This window comes from Prosopis cineraria, unplaced genomic scaffold (assembly GCF_029017545.1).
Source record: "Prosopis cineraria cultivar Desert tree isolate PC_DT_omini unplaced genomic scaffold, ASM2901754v1 PC14, whole genome shotgun sequence".
NCBI classification, from domain to species: Eukaryota; Viridiplantae; Streptophyta; class Magnoliopsida; order Fabales; family Fabaceae; genus Prosopis; species Prosopis cineraria.
Window position 1 is genome coordinate 25132213 of NW_026555345.1, and position 19960 is coordinate 25152172.

The 19960-nt window shown below is 33.4% G+C and overlaps 4 protein-coding genes across 5 annotated transcripts; all 4 read right to left on the reverse strand.

Moving 5' to 3' along the window:
* Window positions 1-3114: 3114 nt before the first annotated feature.
* On the reverse strand, window positions 3115-5523 carry LOC129293443 (induced during hyphae development protein 1). 2 transcript variants are annotated; one of them, XM_054931421.1, is made up of 3 exons: window positions 5389-5523; window positions 3983-5286; window positions 3115-3480 (listed from the first exon to the last, which is right to left on the reverse strand). In XM_054931421.1, exons 2-3 carry the CDS (start codon window positions 5282-5284, stop codon window positions 3307-3309), a joined length of 1476 nt encoding a protein of 491 aa, XP_054787396.1. In that variant the 5' UTR covers window positions 5285-5286; window positions 5389-5523; the 3' UTR covers window positions 3115-3306. The 2 variants fall into 2 exon arrangements, with proteins under 2 accessions (XP_054787396.1, XP_054787397.1); XM_054931422.1 differs by lacking the exon at window positions 5389-5523 and having other exon boundaries at window positions 3983-5382.
* Window positions 5524-8951: 3428 nt separating this feature from the next.
* LOC129291998 (multiple organellar RNA editing factor 3, mitochondrial-like) lies at window positions 8952-10647 on the reverse strand. Its single transcript, XM_054929493.1, has 4 exons — window positions 10180-10647; window positions 10001-10098; window positions 9622-9687; window positions 8952-9523 (listed from the first exon to the last, which is right to left on the reverse strand). The coding sequence occupies exons 1-4, from the start codon at window positions 10593-10595 to the stop codon at window positions 9339-9341; spliced, it is 765 nt and encodes a 254-aa protein (XP_054785468.1). The 5' UTR covers window positions 10596-10647; the 3' UTR covers window positions 8952-9338.
* Window positions 10648-12398: 1751 nt separating this feature from the next.
* Window positions 12399-14518, reverse strand: LOC129292394 (exopolygalacturonase-like). The gene is made up of 5 exons (XM_054929954.1): window positions 14291-14518; window positions 13498-13821; window positions 13056-13345; window positions 12734-12962; window positions 12399-12620 (listed from the first exon to the last, which is right to left on the reverse strand). The coding sequence occupies exons 1-5, from the start codon at window positions 14516-14518 to the stop codon at window positions 12399-12401; spliced, it is 1293 nt and encodes a 430-aa protein (XP_054785929.1).
* Window positions 14519-16396: 1878 nt separating this feature from the next.
* LOC129292576 (exopolygalacturonase clone GBGE184-like) lies at window positions 16397-19400 on the reverse strand. The gene is made up of 3 exons (XM_054930147.1): window positions 19274-19400; window positions 17751-18074; window positions 16397-16719 (listed from the first exon to the last, which is right to left on the reverse strand). The coding sequence occupies exons 1-3, from the start codon at window positions 19322-19324 to the stop codon at window positions 16441-16443; spliced, it is 654 nt and encodes a 217-aa protein (XP_054786122.1). The 5' UTR covers window positions 19325-19400; the 3' UTR covers window positions 16397-16440.
* Between the last annotated feature and the right edge of the window lie 560 nt (window positions 19401-19960).

The following is a 19960-nucleotide window of genomic DNA, read 5'->3' on the forward strand; positions in this document are numbered from 1 at the left end:
TTTTTAATAATTAATAATGATAGTTCTTGTATCGGGCTTGCTCTTTAGTCATAAGCTCAACATGGTCCATTTTATAATCAAACAATTACCCCTCACATTTATCATAAGAATATGATAAATTGGATTGTTTTTAAGTAAAGAAACCTGATAATAAAGCTCAGAAGTTTGATCTACCCAAGGGTCAACCACTCATGGCGATATTCATCCACTAAAGGTTATATTTCTATCAATCCACAGCGAGTTGGTGGATTAACGGGCTAATCCATCAATAGAAAAATATTTTTATATATATTTTTTAATTTTAAAAATTAAAAATTCATCAAAATGTTATGATCTTTATCTTTGATTAATTATCATCATCACACAATTAAACATGAAAATATAATTAACATGTAAAAGTCTAAAAAGTAAAATCAAATTTGACAATAATTTGAATAAAGGTTAGTGGGCTGGCCTTTTTTTTTTTTTTTTTGCTGGCTAAGAAATTTTGAATTTATTAAAGTAAAATGTAATAATAAAGATAATGCAAGAAAAAATAAAGTTAAAATTTGTCTACGACTTGACAACCTAGTAACTCATAATTCAAAAGCTACTGAAGAGGATTTGAATGTTGATAATGATATATAGATCATTTTAAATGACTTTAAAAATGATTCATGTACCACTAGGGACGGCACTACTTTAAAGGGCAACACAATGATAGAAGCTGAATCCACATAATCTTTACAAAAAATAGATGATTATACTGTTTGTGTCTACTTGAAAATATTTTACTCAGATTAAATTGTGAAAAAATATTTGGTTAGGTGCATACTGCACTAATGCACTTGACTGGTCATGAGTTTACAATTATCTCAGCTAATTAAATGTGACAAGTAATAATGACAATAAGTAAAAAGCACGTAATTTAAATTATTCCAATCTAATAATTTGAATAATGATGAGGGTTTGATAATTGAGAGAAAGATGTTGTGATTTTTATCTTTTAAAAATAAAAAAGCGGGCCAACTCAAGAATTGACCCACTATATATTCAAACTATATAAGGTGAGCCAAAACCGCCTTGCATAAAAATAAATATATTTTTTTCAAACCAACTTGTATTTTTTTTTGGGAGTTGGCAGGTTGATTCCTATTACAAACTCTATCTTTCACATTCTTTTCAAAAACATGAGATTATCTTTTGCTAAGTGTCATGATTTTGAAAGTGTAAAAATGTCATACATAGTTGCCGCAATATCAATCATTAATTTATAAAATTCACCATTTTTCATAGATAACTTCTGTTTAGCTACACACATTCATATTTAACCGCTTATAATTCTCATGATTTCCAAATTACTCCTAATCCATAATTCTTGTAAGTCTCATCTAAAAAAGATGAAGAAAGGGTCAAGCTTCTGTTTTGACTAAGCCAACTTTATACACATACACATACATATGTCAAATAAAAGAAAAAACGGTTTTGCGTACCCAAAAAAAGAGAAAAAGTAAAAAACGGCTTTATCTGAAGATACTGGTCTCCCCCGGCTCATCGGCTAGTGGTCAATCCTAGCCCTTCTCGGAAGACCGTGAACCATTTCCTGGTCACAGCTGTCTCTCATTATTTACACGTGTCACGGTGTCAGAAATGCTTTTAAGAAGCTCATAATATTATGTGCTTCGTGGGTCGTTGGCAAAAATTAAAAAAAAAAAAACAAAAGAATGGGTTAAATGTTGCATGAGATTTATGCAAATCCACATCATGTTTTGGAGCAGTGGAAAGCTGTTAGGCATCACATTGAAAGACCATTAGGCTCTAAAGGAGGCCCAGAATATTAATGGGCTGGAAAAAGGGCCTACAGTTAAATTGCTTTCAGAATTTTGCCCTCGTACTGAATACTGATATTTGTGGACAAGGTCACAATGATCATTTTCAAAGAAGAGCATAATAAGACTTACTGGTTTGGGATAATTACAGAATTAGTATTGAAGTTAATGAGGTTAAAAGGGCAGTTATTCGATTTGGTTTTCACCTGTACCATAAATAGGGGATGTTATGTTGTAATCGGGGAAGTTATTTTTTTGTTTGGAGGGAAGATTAAGGGCCTATTTGACATTCTATTTTGAAAATAATTTTTTATTTTTTAGAATAAAAAAAAAACTTGTTTGAAAATATGTTTTCAATATTTTAGAGAACTAAAAAATTAAATATTATTTTAAAAAATAAAAAAATAAAAAAAACTTTCAAGTGTTTTGAAATTATTGTTCTGAAACATAAAAGAGAATAAAAAAACATCTATTTTCATTATTTTTTTATTCTCAGAACATATTTTACAAAACATCAATTTTTAGAACAATAAAATAAAAACAATTTCAAGCAACCCTTAAATTTTTTCTTAATTCGTTCCTGAAAAGCCTTAATTTGTCATGAAATTAAACCTTACACTTTGTTCACAACTAGTGAATAATTTACAGAGCAAAACCCAAATAAGTTTTACTTGCCTAATATTTATTGTATATTTTACAAACTTAACCTTAAAAATTATAAAATCAAATTAAATAAAAATGTTATTTTTAACTTTAACATTAGAAAATACCATAATTGTTCAAAAATTGTTAGACTTTCCAAAGATTAAAAAAAGTAAGACAGAATCAGTTATGAACTTTTCAAAAAGTTCATCAATATAATAAATAAATGTTCGATATACTGCAAGTCTGCAACCGTCGAAACTACTAATCAAAAGCAAATAAAAAATTCTCATAGAAATGTAATAAATAGTATAAAATACCTAGGTCAAACAATTGTGGAACACGCTGGACATTCTAATTGCAATTAAATCCTATTCCACCCCGTCTTGAAAAAAACCTTGCACATGAAATAAACATTCAGAGATATATGCCACAGAAAACATAATCAAACCCTTAATATGTAGGCAGATAAAAATGGGGGAAATTTAATATGTTGTGGCCCTAGCAGACTGCAACCATGGTATCACACATTATTAAAAGAAATACATGCCAAAGATTGACTTAAACATACAGAAATGTATGCAAGAACTGAGAAGAAAACAGATCAAAGAGCATGGAGAGGAAAAGAATATGTCGTTACATATACCGAAAAGCTCAAATTCAGTGAGTATAAAATTCAAGCCAAATGACATTCCACACATAAAAATAATATCACGGGTGACAACAACAAAAATAATCCATTCATCGAAAAATAAACTTTACTATCACCCCAAAAAATCATGGCTACGGGGTGAAAGGATGTGACCATACATATAGTAAATTAAAAAAAAATAGAGCAGCGTAAAAAAAAAAAAATCTAGTCAGCCAGCTTTGTCAGCCGATGAATGGTACTTCTTGCAACCCTATTACCAGGATCAATTTTAAGAACATTCCTCAGGTCTTCCGCACCAAGCTTGTACTTTTCCATGCTCTCATACAAGAGAGCACGTTGCACCAATATAGATACATTTGTGTCATCGGATTCTAGCACCTGTACAACATAATGCAAACCAAACAACTCACCCTCCAAATAAATATGATAACGATCATGACATGATTCAGTCCATCTCAAATAGACAGCAACAATATAGAAGAATTTATGCATTAGCCATCCCTATTAAATTCAAGAACTAAATACAAATGCTACCAAGAATACAAATGCTACCAAGAGCTTTTACAAAAATGTTTTACAAGTACATTCAATTAAAGTATGATACTTTAGTATATTGCCACCCATTGTTTTTGTTTTCTTTCTTTCCCTTCAAGTCATTATTATCAAGATAATTAACTATTAACTAATAGCTTAATACACTAGTAGCATACCCCAAGATAGAGCCATCTAGTTTAATTTGTCCAACAATTAATGCAATCTTAACAATTATGACTACTATGTTCAACATCTAAATATACTGAATAAACTCATTACCTTTGGTTTGAATTTAAAAAAAAAAAAACTGTTTCAACTTTCAAATCGATAAGATATCAAAGTATACCTTTGTACAATCGGCCACTGCTTTTTTATACTCTCCAACTTCTTTGTAACATGAGGCTCTGCATGACAGTACCTCTGTCATACCAGCATTATCCTCTGTTTTCTCAAGAAGTATGACAGCCCAAGACAACCACTTAATAGCGTCTGCGAATTGACCTTGCTTGTAATTGTCCATCCCTTTACCTTTTGCTGTCAAACCAGTTAGACCAGCAGGAGGAGGTGGAAGCCCTTCCAGCTCAGTAGTTGTACCACCCACATCATGTGCTCCTCCACCAAATTCAGAATCCAAACCCCAATCATCAATATCAGAAGATGATTTTCCTCCAAATCCTTCTGAAGGCACAGCAGCAATTCCGGCTGCAGCCGAGGAAGATGAGAAGAACATGTCTATAGGGTCACCACCAGCAGATGTCTGCATAGGTTTCTGATTCAAATTAGTAGATCCTGTAAAACTGATATCATCTGCTATAGAACTACTTGATGGGAATGTTGCAGAGCCTGGTTTGGAAGCATTCTGGAAATCTCCAAAACCATCATCCTCCAAGTTATTATTTTTAGCGGCCTTTCCAGCTGAATTAAGGCTACCAGATGGTTTTGATCCAAATCCAGCCAAAGAGCTAAATGGATCTCTATTAACATTCGTTCCACTTCCAGCTGAACTACCACTATTCATACTTCGCATTGAAGGACCACCAAGATTTGGGCTCTTATTAGCGCTCGTACTAGTATTAGTATACCCAGAAGATCCCCAGCTTCCACTATTTTTTGTCGTGTTACTGGTTTTAGGCAAAGCACCCGCCATATTATCCATCGAGAAGGAGCTCTTATTTGATGTAGTACCTGATGCCTTAGAAACAGGAATCGACTTTATAGGAGCATTATTGCTACCCTTAGAATTCTGTCCCAAAGCAGAGCTCACCAAATCTCCAAAGAGATTAGGGTTTTTATTAACAACTCCAATGGTCGAACTAGAAGCCGAAGGTTGTGTCGATCCCCAACTCTTGCCAAAGATATCCCCCGCCATTGAAGTTGGTCCGCCCGGCAATCCGGACTGATTCGCCAGATTCGGTGCTGGCTGGTGAGTCCATGATGGCTTGTTGGGTTGCCACGAGGGTCTTGGCTGCGCAGACGAATATGAAGAAGAGGAGGAAGAATATGAATGGGACGACGATTTCGGGTTTTTCTGATCGTTCAGAGATCTGGGCCGATTCGAACCGATCCCGATATCAAAATCGAAATTGAAGTTCTTCAGTGAGGCAGACGAAGCACTCGTTTGATTGGGTTTGCCATAATTTGAATTCATCCCTGGATTGTAAGTGGAAGATGAAAAAAAACAGATCAGAAATGGAAAAACAAAGGATCTGCAGCGATGAACGATCCAAACAGGAAGTGATTCGCGAGACTTACTTCTAACGGGGAGAGAAAAACAACACAGATGGGAATGGATTGTAGAGAAACTTATCGATGAAATTATCTGGGGATCAAATCACGGTGGTTTACGTCCTGCCTACGGTTAATCCCTTTTATCTGCCCAAAAACTCACATGTATACAAATGATGTACTCTTTGATTAAGAGATTAGTTATTTAAAAATTTTTAATATTTTAATAATAATTTAAATATTCTTAATAAATAAATTATTTTATATTTATTTTAAAATAAAATATTATATTAAATATGAGTAAATATAAAAAGATGATATTAATTTGAGAACAAGTAATACTCCTTTGTTTTCATTCATAAATGAACCTATTACTTTTAATTTTTTTATATGAGTAAAATTATATTTTTTAATAAGTATTTATTGTAAACTTTTTAAATTATACTTTATAATTTTATTATTTATAATGATAAGAGATAATTAATAAAGACTTAATTAACATAATTAATAAAAAGTATTATAGTTTAATTCTTTTATTTTTTAACACAATTAATATAATTAATTAATTTTTTTAAAATTGTATGATATAATTTTTTTTACAAATAAAAATGGAGGAAGTACTTTTTTGAAGTAAAATTAAATTAAGAATATGTTATATTTTTTAATAAAAAAGTATTAATATCATATTATTTTATTTATTTATTATTTTTTAAAATTCACTGGGAATGGATGGTGAAAATGAAGTGTGGCAACAATTTTATAAAATACTATAAAATAATGTTAATGGAATTGCATTCTAATCAATTAGTTTTTTATTGAGCAGTGGTGCTACGGCTAATTATTTAGTTAATTGCTTTTATAATTACACATTTTTATAGTTATTTTATTTAATATGATGTTTCAATTTAAAAATTTTATTAATTACACCTTTTAATTAAAGATATTTTAAAAAATCTCATTAATTGCACTTTTAAAAAAATACTTCATATTTTTCAATATGTTATTTTAGAAGAAAAAAATATATTGTATTTTTGAATGAATGGAGACATTCTTTCATTATTTACTTTCCTTAACATCATGTTCATTACCTCGTGATCCATGTCTAATAACAACGTTAAAAATTTTAGACTTCTAATAACAACGTTAAATATTTTAGACAAACTAAACGGGCCTCCTGAGTGTACTGTCATTACCGGAATGACCTCGATTAAGATCTTAAACTTTGTTGTTGGGTTGTTCTTGTCTTTAGCCTTCTTATAGTATTTTTTTTTTTTAAAAAAAAAAGGGATTGAGCCACTCGCAAGTCAAACAAAGAAATAAATTATTTTTTTGAATAGGCATACCACGATTAAAAGCGTGCAATGATAAATTGATCATGGGAAATTCAATCATAAATTTTTACACCTAGAGGGAAGAACACTGAAAATTCTAGTATTGGAATCGTTATGAACCGTTTGATGAGCAAGCCAATCAATATATTAATTTACTTATTTAAAATTGTGATTAATAAAAACTTATCAATCTCTTGAAAGCAAACTTCTAACTATGTTGATAATATTAATGAGAGGGTGAGTTTCAATCTGTTGAAACTTTCAAACAATGTATGTTGATTATATTTGTTCTGTATGAGATGTATAATTTTTAAGGAGCTGCTGTGAATATTGATATAAATATATTTTCCATCTCAATAAAATTTGAGCTTTTCAAGAATTTTTAAAACATCAGTCAAAATACTTGAATGCTAATTGAGATATTTTGTAAATCTCTTTTTCAAATTCCTCAAGAGTCCCAAATGATAACATTGCAAGAGGTAGAATCATTAGAGTCAACAACACCATCAACATCTAATCCAATCCATCTTGAATCAGGTAGGGAGTAAGTATCCTAATATCTTATAAAAAGGCCATTCACATCTTTTCAAATTAAGGTCATTGATTGATGTTGAATGCTCGAAGAATGAATAAATAAGCAAATTATCCTGTCCAATTTAGGCTTGGATTCTCTCCACCTTTTTTTCCTTTCACTCTCTCACAACTTCTCATCTCATTTATTGGTTTAGAATTTGAGCGGTTCAAACTTAATATTTTGTAAAATAATTTTTGAATATTTTGTATTATAGTTCTAAAAAATTCGGACCAAATTTTGGGAGTTTGAATTGATTCTTCTAATTTTTAAAAATTATTAAATGTTAAATTTAAACTATTCAAATTTTGATCTATTAAAATAGGAAGTAAATGGTTACAATAGGAAGCAAAGAAGTGGAGGGGGGAAGATGGGAGAAAATCCAAGTCAATCCAATCCCCCAATTCCCCTTCCTACTCTCTCCACTATCCCGTTTTTTTTTTTTTTTTTTTGGGGTAATGATCTTATTCTCCACTACCCATTTGATTCCTTGTGCTTCCACTTCCATGAAACGATGTAGTTTCACTAATTTAAATATAACCTTTCTTCTTCATTCTCCTTTCCCTTTTGTTTGGTGCCCTCCCAAGTCCCAGGTGGCCGTTACTCATTGTGTAAGCCAACAAATCGCTGCCACTATTGAGACTATTTTCTCATGTACCCAACCTAACGGCAACTTGTTAGATGGCTGGAGAAGGAACATTGATGTTTTCCTTTTCAATTCCTACATTCGAAGTTTCATCGCTGCCTTTCAATCCAATTGAAAGGCTGCGCAATGAAGGAGGAATAAGATGCGCAAGGATCAAGATTCAATGCTGTAAACTATGGTTAGATAAATTCAGACTTCATTAACCACACCATTTTATACATGTGGAGGAGCATTAGACGGTGAAAAGAAGCAGGACCCTCCAGACCCACATGTCTGTCTCTAGGTGCTGGAGGGAAAGACAAGTGTGAAAGAATTTGAGACCGATTAAGCCATGCACAAAAAATCTCGAGCTAACTAATGTCCAGGCGAGGTACATGTTCTATCTAACCTTGAGCTTTAATCACTCTTGTGGGGTAGCTGATACTAATATAGCGCGTCTATGACCCTTCCTCCTGCTTCAGCTAAAATCAAATTAGGGTTCTCTGGGAGAGGAATCAGGGATAGATGGCTAAGTCCTGATGCTGCATGTGTTAAAATCACGATGTGGTATAACATCAAACCAAATTGAACTACTTGGTCCTCAGGGCTAACAAGGAGGCCAGTCTGGCCGGATCATTTTTAGCTTGTCTTCATGTTTGCATTTTTCAAACCAGAGGTTAGGCTATGTTTGCATGGGTCAGACCTAGTTAAGCGGATTATCAGGTTTCATGCACATCTATGCTTGTGGCTAAAAATCAGAGGTTGAGCTATGCATTATGCATCAAAATTCATCAAGCTCATGCACTGATATGATGGAAGTTAGAAGGATTGGAACAATAATCAAGATATGTAGTTCAACAACGGATTGAGAGTAGCAGCTTCAAAACCAGAAGTATAGGAAATCTGCAAGGATGGGCGCGCAAGATATTCAAGGTCGCAACATCTTTAACAGACGACACAGCATGTCGCAACAAAAGTTCATATGAGAAAGTAGGATCAAATTTAGATGCAAAAACAAATATCTAAAATGCACATAGTTGTTTCAAGCCTATCTAACAGCCAGTGGTCTAAATCGCATGCCAAAGATGGTAAATAACAAAATCATTTTTCGTACGCGATTCAACATCTACGCATGGTTAGTAATAATGGTAGTTAATGTCCTAATTAAATGCAGTTCAAGTGCAGGTCTAGTCCATTCACCAATGAAGATCATGTGAAAAATAAGATCAAAGGTCCTTAATTTGGTCCAACAGCAACATTGGTTTTAATAAATAGATGGTCTCCAACTTCAAATTCTATTCCATCTCTCCACTACTTGAAGCTGAGTCAAAGCTATTCATGGTCTCCGACCTTAATTTGTTCCAACAGAAAATTGGTTTTAATAAATAGATGGCCTCCAGCTTCAAATTCTATTCCATCTCTCCCCTACTTGAAGCTGAGTCATAGCTATTCATGGTCTCCGACCCCGGTCTCTGTTGCCGTGCCTTAAAGTAGGTACACTCCCTTCCTTCCGTGATCTATCCCGAGGTCTTCCTCTGTTCCTGTCATTCTCAACTTCGTTTGGTTGTTTGTTTTCTGACTTTTTATACCTGAACTGTGGCCTAGGGATTACTTTCCCATCAACAAATAAATCACCTGAAATCCACACAAACTTGTTCATGTATCATGACAACCTAAGTTCACAAAAGAAAAAATGATAAGAAAATAAACTATGACTAGAGTCGACCACATACCACCATAATCTTTGTTGCGAATATCAAGATATGAATCCGGCAATACCCAAAGAACACCAGGTAACCCTGTTAAGACAGAAAACTTTCACAAAAATGAGCACACGTAGCATGAAACGCCTACTGTAATGCTATCAATCCTCTTTGGGAGCTCAAAAGTCATTAAAATTTCTAATAACTGAGGCCCTAACATCAAGCTAATAATTCCTCCAATGATGAGTCTGCGAACAATTAACTATACGGTAACACCATCAAAACTCATCAAATGAGCAAATAAGCCTTACACAAGGCAAACATAAACGCACCACAACAACTCAAATAGGATAATTTCGCAAGGTAACCAAAAACTTCAGACAAAATTAAGCATCAAAGTGAGCCGTACCTTTAACTTTCGTTGAAAGCTCTTCGGAAATCTCAGCACCAAAACCTGTATACGTAACAGTAGCAACAGAGTATATTTTCTTTTTGGCTTCCTCCTCACTACAACCAAACAATTATCTTCAGGAAAAAACAAGGAAGAAAAATAAAAGCCATATTAATCGAATGAACAACGCATGGCACCTTCCAACAACTTCGGCGAGGGTCTTAACATAGGTGTTTACCATTTCCTCTTCAGAGGGTTTCGGGGATTGGGGAAAATCCATGATAATAAGCCAGTGCTTCAAGTCGCAGCCCGCGAGAAGAATGGTATCCTTGGGCGGCGCACTCTTCTTGCTAGAGTCCTTAGAATCCTTAGGTTCCTCAGAGTCCTCAGACTTGTCGTCAGCGGGCGATTCTTCCGATTCCGACACCGAAGTCTGGAAACGAATTGGGAATTTCAGGGAACGTGGAAGCAGCGGGATTTGTTTGGGGAGTACAGCAAATGCGATGCGAGAGCGAGAAGAAGCCATGGTAGAAAACGATGACGAGGAAGAAGAAGAAGAAATAGCTCGGAGGAGTGAAGAAGCCAAGGCGCGTCGCGCATGAGAGAACGCCATCGTCAAGAATGCAAGATCAAAGCAGTGAGCAGTGGAATTTCAAGAAGGAAAAGAGAACGGGGACTACAACCCACAATGCCCAGTGAAGAAGGGTTTTAAATTAATTATAAATACATGCAAAATTATGCACAAAAGTAATAATAATTCACATGAAAAGAAGTAATTAAAAAAAGTGGGAAAATAAAAACAATAGTAGTACATGTCTTATATTTAAATTTTAAACATGGTGATTGTGAACTTATAAAACCATAATGAGAGAGCTTTATCTGTCTCATCGGAACCAAATTTACACTGAAAATAGGGTAACAATGACAAATTAATAATCAATGCAAATTTTTTTGGAAAAAACAATTAATGTAAAATTATTTATAAAGGGATGGTCAATTTTATGTTGGGAAAATTACCGAGAAGTCTCAGATAAGGATTTTAATTTTTTTAAAGTTTTATAAAATATATAAATTATTATTACTATTACTTTACTATTAAGTCCTAAATTCTGTACAATTTTAATTTGATAAAGGAAAATTACAATTTGATACTAAATTCATACCTAAATTATCATTTTTGTTTATTAAATTATAATTGTATAAGATTTGAAACTTGAAAATATTTTATTCATTTTATGAAATTTATTGATAATTAAAATTTTATAAGGAATTTTAGAGTGATTTTTACTTTTATGTTTGTCTGCAAAAATAGGTCCAGGATCTTTGGGCTAAGGAGACCAGGATTAGTTGAAAGGGAAGAATTCTCAAATCACTTCCATCATGAATGGAGATATTGTGATGGTTGGACTGAATGAGGAAGAAGACTGAAGACAAAATGATGGCGTGATATAAGTGAGAACAGTGTAAAATTATATACTGATCACATTGAATTCCACACAAATAATCTAGGTTTAAGTTAACTCAGATAATTGTTTTGAATTTGGATATCAAAAAATAGGGATAATTAATCTTTTTGTTTTGAAAGGAGAATAACATCATAAGAATTAATTATGTACAGTTGTAAAATTTAAAGAACTCATGTATGATTATAACATTTTAAAAACTTGATAGGTAAAAATTAAATTTTAAAAATCAGATGGACAACTGACATAAACTTGAAAATTAAGAGTTTTACTGTCCCATTAAAAACTTATTCTTCAAGATCTTAAAACTGTCATGTGGAATATTACACAATTATGTATTAATCAATTGTTTATTCTCTTTTTTTTTTTTTTGCATTTCATTACCGTAGGGTATTAATCAATTGTTTATATATGATTAGACTCTGAAAATGGTATTTGACTGAGCATCAATCATGCATTAAGTGCAAAGAATGCCAAAAACTCCCCATCCTGCCTTCTTTTGACAAAAAACAAAAGCCAGAGGAAGAAAGTAGTTTGGCACCTGCATGAATCGGAAGAGCCAATCACAGGCTGCCGGCAAATGAGAAAATATCTAGATAGTAAAAGAACACTAGCCGTTACAACAGATGAATTACACTCCGTACAATCCAGAAGAATTCTACATATTGCAACAATTGGGCCCAATCTTTGACCTGGGCCAAGGACTATTGGACTACTCTAACAAAAAGAGAGATATGGTGTTGGCCACAAGAAATGGTATTCGTTGAGACTCTGAATTTCACTTCTTCTTCATCTTCTTCTCATCCCTGCTCTGAATATTCCAATGACTGCAGTGAAAACTAGCTACTGACTTCATCTAAAAGTCCTCCTTCAATCATTTGATCGAGATCAACCATATGTATGATTATTTCTGAGACGAGAGAGGATCCAAATATTGTAGACTAAATGATCTGCTATGAGCAGGGTGGTGGAGATTGCATGCCCAGATAGAGTGGTTTGGCATTGAGACATCTGGAGGTAGGAGGGGGTGGTTTTGTTGCCTTGAGATTAATGTTGTTCAGCTGAACATGGTCGCATGGAAAATCACCACTACATCGTAAGTCCACTGCAATTTTCGAAGATGATGTTCCTCTTATGTTCGAATATTGGATCCCACTCAATTTCACACGTGATGGCTGCAGAACAAGAAGTCAAACTCAAAATCAATAAATAGATAATGCGTTTGAAAGGAAACAATAATAGACGGAAATCAAAAGGTCGATATAATATGAATCAGAGAGAGAGAGACCTTCTTATTGCATTTGGCAGGTTCACATTGGTATTCTTGGTCAATGACAATAGGATTCGCAACGTTGTTCATGACAATGTCGTCGAAGATTATTTGTGATGCTGCACCTGGAAACTTGTCTGGCCATGATTTGATTCTGAGACCATTAGTTGTGCCCACCATCGTGCAATTCAGCACACGAATGTTCTTCACCTCTAGCTCATCAGCGTACTTCCCAAGGCTTCCAATGCTGTTACATATGTAGTCAAATCTCAAATATCACAGTTCTATTGACAAGGTAATTAATTAAGTACTAGGTCTAAGAAGTTGTCTTGTATATTACCTAAAACCATGTCCAGGGCCACATGTGACTTTGTTAATCGCCACATTGCTTACCCCTTGAATCATAGAGACACAATCATCCCCAGTTTGAATGAGACATTTAGAAATTTTCACGTTGATGGAATGGCTCATATGAATGCCATCTGTATTAGGGCTATCTCCTGGTGCGTTGATACTAAGTGTTCGTAGTCTAATGTTGGCAGAGTTGGTGATGAAGAAGTGAAACCCCATTGCATTCACTGATGATATGCCTTGTATAAGTCCATCTGTCACATTGTTGAATTGAATACTCTTCACATCCCACAAAAATTACACCCCACAAATTAAATCAGTAAACTATAGATCTGGAAGATATCCATAAAACACAATAGGGTCGTCTATGTTTCAACTTCTCAATTAAGACTTGACAATACTCGAATCTCACTGAGCAAGTGGAGGCTTACACTGGGGAGTCTTTTGCATTCTGGGGAAGTGTCTTTGTCGCAGTCGGTGTTGGCGGCCCACATTTCTTTACCTTGGCCATCGAAAGTGCCAGCGCCGGTGAGTTTGATTCCCCGGAGGTCGGAAAAGATGAGCCATTCGCCGTTGACATACTCTGAAGGGTCAGTGGAAGCGAGAATGGTGCCGTCAACTTTGATTGTGATGGCTTGGAGTGGCTTGCATGGCCCAGCAAAGAACATGGAAGACACATAGAATTTCCCTGGTGGAACATAAAGCCTCGCTTGCTGTGGGGAATTACATACAGTTCTCCATGCTGTCATGAATGCCTGCACAAACACACACAATATACAACACACCATTATATTCTTAATTTCATTTTGATGTCTCCTGTCTTACGTACGTTGTCAAGCATATGGTCAGCGTCTACAGGATTTTTATCTTAAAAGTCAGTTTTATGCAAGAAAAATCCCTCATTTTTCTAGGCACAGCCCTAACAAAATGCAGGGTCTAGTTGAGTAGTTCCAAGAACCCGACCCATGTTCACTATTTAATCTTTAGATGAACCTACAATGCAGGTCTATGTTTTACTTGGCGATCAGATTGGTACGTTGAGATCTGGAGATAAGTTATGATGCTTTGTTGTCTTCATCAAATCCTTTTGCATTCATGTATTTAAAAATAGACATGCATGCGACTCTCATCCCATGAACAGGCCAGGTTTATGTATCTTTTTATAATAAACTAGAGTAGAACAAATTAAATAAGGGCATATGGGATTTGATTGAATTTAATTACCTGAGTGCAATCAGTGACTCCATCAGGTTTGGCTTTGAAATCCAAGACATTGATTATTTTTTCTCCTGGAAGAAGCTTATCAACAGCTAAATTTTCACCCATGAACGTATCAGGCCCAGAAATTGGCTTTTTTCTTGCTGCATCCGCACAATCAGATAATAATGACAGCACTGTAAAACTCATCAAAATTATTTTGACAACAGAAAGAACCATCCCTGGAAAGGCCATTATTGCACCTCCTTGAATTTTTGTCCCTTTTTTTTTTGTCTTTTCTGTATTTTGTTTTTCAAATTCAAGGCCTCCTAGGAGGCAAGAGTTAAAAGTGCGAAAATGATTCCTCTTTCTTTACCTCTTATTTTTATACCTTAAAAATGGCTATTTGGTGATTCTATTTTTTCTTGAAGCTTATAAATCACTGAAAGATGTTGGTTTTGTTTTTGTTTACCGTAATTAATGATGCTATCTATGTACTTCATCCCTCAAATTTAGGCTCTATATTAGCGTCCTCCACTACAAAGAGGGCTATATATTATATTTGTCCTTGAATCTATGAGGACCTGGATCTCATGACATCATTAAGGATATCTAATTAAGGTGCACAAAGGCTAAAAAATTTTAAAATAAACATCATTAAAACAAGAAAAATTAATAATAAAATTTGGACTTTTTAAATGCTTCGTGGATATCTTAAAGATATAGCATTTCAGTTTATATATTATTTACATCCAAAGTCCAATATATATATATATATATATATATAGAAAAGCTAATCTAGTTTTCAAATTTGTCTGAGGGATATAAGTTAAGCCCATCTTCTTGTTTTTTTTTTCTTACTCTATATAAATAGTTAAGGTGAGTTAAGTCATTGATTAATTAGTCAATAACAAACATATTGATAAATGGATCCAAATTTATGCCTTTGTATATGGATTTAAGCCATGTTCTTACTTCTTACAAATTCCACTAACTTTTGTTTGACAACCTATATCTCGTTTCATACTTGTGCGCCACATATGAGAAACTTTCTAAATTTTGTGTCTATGTTTCTTTATAGGAAATAGGATACATATATCGCATTCTTTCTAAGCCGCTGGCCTCAAGTCTTTTAACACTTTTTTTAAAAAAAAGACTAAGTCTAGTTTTTTATTTCACGTAAGTGTCCTCCTAATGGAGAGACAATTTGATCGGAGACACGGTATATTTCCCAATAAGGATTCAAAGACTAAAAGTATCATTTGTTGACAGCATATGCTAATTTTTTTTTCCCTGATTTTTGCTTATTGTTGAGGTATAGGAAAATGACCTTGAAATCTTTTAAAGACCGACCAACTCATACATGTTAGCACGAATTAATCAAAATTTCCGGTTAGAGTATATTTCTAGTCAAATAGCCATTTTTTTACGCTACTTATCCTTTTCCGTGTATACCTATTCTAGTCAAATAAATTAGCACAATTCATAGATAATAGAATTGAGTACATCCAACACCTACAATGGTTACCATAGTTGTAAAGAGCCCGTCTAATGTCCTACATGGGCCTGTATTTGGGCCTCGTTATCACTACAAAAATTTTGTTGGCAAGTAACTTATACATATATACTGCAAACTAAATTAACATAAGTTATGATTGTTTTGATTATTTGAATAAGTAATTGGGGGTTTGAATCACAATTCTTGTACATGCAGTAATTTAATTGAAAGAGATCTATTTATCGTTCTTAATACCTTGGGGAAGATATTCTCTATTATCAACAACACTTACTCCTTGTACTTACAAATAAAAAAAAAAAAATTCATGCGCCTAACAAAGTGTTCTTTTTAACTGTGAAGCCTATATCAGTTAAATCTTGATAAATTATCTAATTTGCAAAAGCATTTTTATTTCGAAAAAAAAAGTGATCATTCAATCCATAGTAGAGATATATCGTATGGTGTAAGTTTTGTTTTTATCAATCATGTCTTGATATCTTATATATTATATATAATATTTAATTAATATTGAATTAATAAGGAAAAAAAAGGGAGATCATAACAACATATAATAAATGGCTCCTTGACAAATCAGGCAATGTGTATACATAGCAATTTGGTTACTCTAGAATAGAAGAGTCTCGAGGAGGAGAATTAAAAAGTAATAGAGGCTGCAGAATCAAGGAGTGCACTTGGATTTGGTAAAAGCAGCATCGTTGGGTTGTTTGACCACAGAAGAACAGTCGTTGCCATGTTGGATTGTGGTTTCGGAGATGACAACGTTGCTGCAATCCTCAATACGAATGGCTTCATTATTTGGGGTCTCAGCAGGTGCAACCACTTTCACTGATTTTAATGTCAGGTTTGACGATTTCATCACGTACAGGTCCAGCCCCATCGCATTCGCCGACGTGATGTTCTCTATAACTCCATCCTTCACGTTGTTGAATTGAAAGGTCTACCCACAGAGTTCAAAACATAAAGCGCACACGTTAATCATGCATTAGAACTTACACTACTGCCATAATTAAAGATGTAAGTTAAAAGAGCATTTTCTGCCCTTAACTATTCACTCCAGAGCATTATTATTTTAAACTTTTTTAGTACAATTTTGCCCTTTAATATCTAAAACGGTTCTTATATATGTAAATCTAAGTTCAATATATATATTATGTATAGTATAAGTAAGCTTTTAAACAAAAGCTGTATCCAACTCACGCGTGCTTAATGCTGATTTTTGTGAGGGTGTACCCAAACAAACTTGAACTTGCGTTTTCATTCAATCAAATGCATAGAAGAAATATGCACAGTAATCTAGCATGTAAATCTCAAGCATTGTTAGCACATTTTTTTCACGCTAAAACAAAAGCCAATCTCTCCTATTTACACATCAATCAAAATTTTCAAAGAACTATATATTCATGTGACTACTTTTCTCATGTTGGAATAACAAAACACACGTACTGTCATCGATCAAAGAATTTACTTATAACAAATCAGCCAACATCCTGCCGTTAACTCAATTAACATTGATTGACTAAAAATTGCAAAAAAAAAAACATGTAAAAAATGACAAAAATGACTCATAAAATTGCAAATGAGCATTCTAAAAGAAAATTAATATGAATTAAGTTTTTAAAATAATGATTGATCAAAATTATATTTTAGCTTTTATATGGGTAAGAAATAACATTTGTATCTTATCATTTATATAAATAATTTTATTATAGATGCTTATGTATAATTTTATGAGCCATTTTGTGTAATTTTTAAGTCACTTAATAATTGAAGTTAATTTTTTGATGATGATAAGGTGTCAGATGCATTATTTTTAAATATTGAAAAGTCAAACTGTACCATGAAAAATTTAAGATGCTTACAAATGCGTCTAATCAAATAGTTGGGGGATGAAAATGTTTTTTTAATCCAAAAAAACAATAAAATAACTGAGATGGGTCAAAAAATAGGAACTGAGATACGAAGACTCACACTGGGGAGCCTGACGCAGTCAGAGAAAGGCTTGTAGTCGCAATCGAATGTGGAAGGCCACATGAGCTTGCCCTGGGCATCAAAAGTGCCACCACCAAGGAGGCTAACACCAGTAAGGTCTTGGAAGATCAACCAATCAGCATTGACATAGTCAGAAGGATCAGTGGAAGCCAAAATGGTGCCTTCCACTTGAATAGTGACAGGATCAGGGGTCAAGCATGGCCCTGCAAAGAACATGGTCGACACCAAGAATTGCCCTTGTGGCACCACCAGCCTCGCCTGCTCCTTTGACTTGCATGTTGCTTGCCATGCGTGCATGAATGCCTACATTCATTATAACATGTCTACACAGTAAAACACCCGCGCATATATTTACATAATTTGAACCAACTATTAGATTTCATTTATCTTCTATTTGTCAACTCAACGATTAATTATCTTAATAACAACATCATCTTTTTTTAAAAAAAGAGAGTTTTAAATTTGTACTTAATATTGATATGTTTGTATATATTTTATTTAATGAGATAAAAGTTTGTTGTTTGTTGTATTGATATGTTTGTATATGCACGTACTGAACGTGATGAATCAAATCTAAAGGGGAAGGGCTCTTTCCCAACACTTCAATACTCCCGTGGGAAAAATTAAATTTTTTTTACTTTGTAAAAAACATTAAATTGGATTTTGGCTCCCTCGTTTCATGTTTGAGTTTCAATTTAACCCTCCCAATTAATAGCTCCTGGATTTGTCACTGTGTATTTGGCGTGTGTTTTTCCTTTTCTGTAGGAAATGGCTAGACACATAAAGTATGCAAGGAAAATTTTTTTTGACTCTGTAGCTGTTGAATGATTTGAGTGCCAATTTTATATATTCAAATTAAAATTTTAAAGTTGGGAGAACACTTGACACCTGGAAATATAACATTATCAAACTTCTCTACAGCACATGAATAGTGAATTCATAATAACAAAAAGTTTAGGTGTAAGCAATGTGTCTTTATTTTGAATGACAAAAAAAAAAATTGTAAGTGAATTTGGATTTCAGGAACTACCGGTTCGTGATTAACAAAAAAGAAGAAGAAGAAGAAGAAGAAGTTTAGAAATACATTTACAAAATGCCGATTAACAAAGTCACAAAATTTGAAATCGGGTGGATTATGAGCCAACTATTTTTTTTATCAACAATGTAATTTGCTACTTGTAAAAATTGAATCACCATATTCAAACCCTAGCTAGCCCTAGGGATTTCAATTGATTTTTTTTTAACGTATGTAATTCACTATTAATCAAGGTTTGATTATTCCACGCCATAAGTAATCACTGTGGAGGCGGAATTCTAAATTCTATATGTACCATAAAAAACTTGATTTGCTTTCAATATTTCCAGAAAGGGAACTCATCTCTTCGAAGTCTGATTAACACAGGCAATACGTATGAAACAAAGACAAGGAAAAAAAAAAAACAAATACAAAGATACTACTTACATCGCAAAAAAAATATATTAATCTTAATTAATTTAATTACCTCAGTGCTTTCGAACTTGGGATCGGATTTTGGCTCCAAAATCCAAGACATTGATTAATTTCTCAGAAAGCCCGCAATATGCGAGGCCGGCAAAGCATAAAATAAAGAACAACACAGGCTTTGCCAGAAATAATTCCCATTTTGCAACCTCTAGAAAACCCCCTAATGGTTATTTGTACTTGTAATTTTTTTTTTTGTTTCGTGTTTAATTACAGTACGAGGTTCTGGATGGTATTTGTATGAGTTTTATAGGTTTCTTCGTTTTGTAACGAATTGTCGTGATGAGTGATTCTATTTTTTCTGTCAAGTCTGGCTCGGCTAAAATACTCTTCGTGCTCTTTCGGCATTGACCCTTTATTTTAGGCTACTTCAATGTTCAAATCTAAAAAGCAAACATCACAATAATGTTGGTCAAAAAAAAAACATCACAATTATTACCACCTGTAATATGTATAATATAATACCATTTTGTTGAGCCGTGAATAATATACCAGTTTATACTCATTCTCAACTACTAAATTTCAATACATGCTTTGCTCAGAATTCTTCATCAATTTATTAAAAAAGAAGATTTATATACTTAACCTTTTATGCTTAATACTAAATTTTTATCTGCATTCAAAATAAAATAAATTTTTATCTAATTAAATCAAGACTATAGATTTTAATGTGTTAATAATATTATAA

What these genes read in the sequence shown, in the direction of transcription:
- LOC129292576 (XM_054930147.1), bottom strand. Translation starts at nt 19,324, where the DNA reads ATGTCTTGGATTTTGGAGCCAAAATCCGATCCCAAGTTCGAAAGCACT. An exon ending in CCAAGTTCGAAAGCACTGAG is followed by an intron (nt 18,075 to 19,273) that starts GTAATTAAATTA and finishes TAATGAATGTAG; the next exon opens with GCATTCATGCACGCATGGCA. An exon ending in ACTGCGTCAGGCTCCCCAGT is followed by an intron (nt 16,720 to 17,750) that starts GTGAGTCTTCGT and finishes CTCTGTGGGTAG; the next exon opens with ACCTTTCAATTCAACAACGT.
- LOC129293443 (XM_054931421.1), bottom strand. Translation starts at nt 5,284, where the DNA reads ATGAATTCAAATTATGGCAAACCCAATCAAACGAGTGCTTCGTCTGCC. An exon ending in CAGTGGCCGATTGTACAAAG is followed by an intron (nt 3,481 to 3,982) that starts GTATACTTTGAT and finishes TATGTTGTACAG; the next exon opens with GTGCTAGAATCCGATGACAC.
- LOC129292394 (XM_054929954.1), bottom strand. Translation starts at nt 14,518, where the DNA reads ATGGCCTTTCCAGGGATGGTTCTTTCTGTTGTCAAAATAATTTTGATG. An exon ending in AATGCAAAAGACTCCCCAGT is followed by an intron (nt 13,346 to 13,497) that starts GTAAGCCTCCAC and finishes TGGGATGTGAAG; the next exon opens with AGTATTCAATTCAACAATGT. An exon ending in GGCCCTGGACATGGTTTTAG is followed by an intron (nt 12,963 to 13,055) that starts GTAATATACAAG and finishes CATATGTAACAG; the next exon opens with CATTGGAAGCCTTGGGAAGT.
- LOC129291998 (XM_054929493.1), bottom strand. Translation starts at nt 10,595, where the DNA reads ATGGCGTTCTCTCATGCGCGACGCGCCTTGGCTTCTTCACTCCTCCGA. An exon ending in CTCGCCGAAGTTGTTGGAAG is followed by an intron (nt 10,099 to 10,179) that starts GTGCCATGCGTT and finishes GTTTGGTTGTAG; the next exon opens with TGAGGAGGAAGCCAAAAAGA. An exon ending in TCGCAACAAAGATTATGGTG is followed by an intron (nt 9,524 to 9,621) that starts GTATGTGGTCGA and finishes TGTGGATTTCAG; the next exon opens with GTGATTTATTTGTTGATGGG.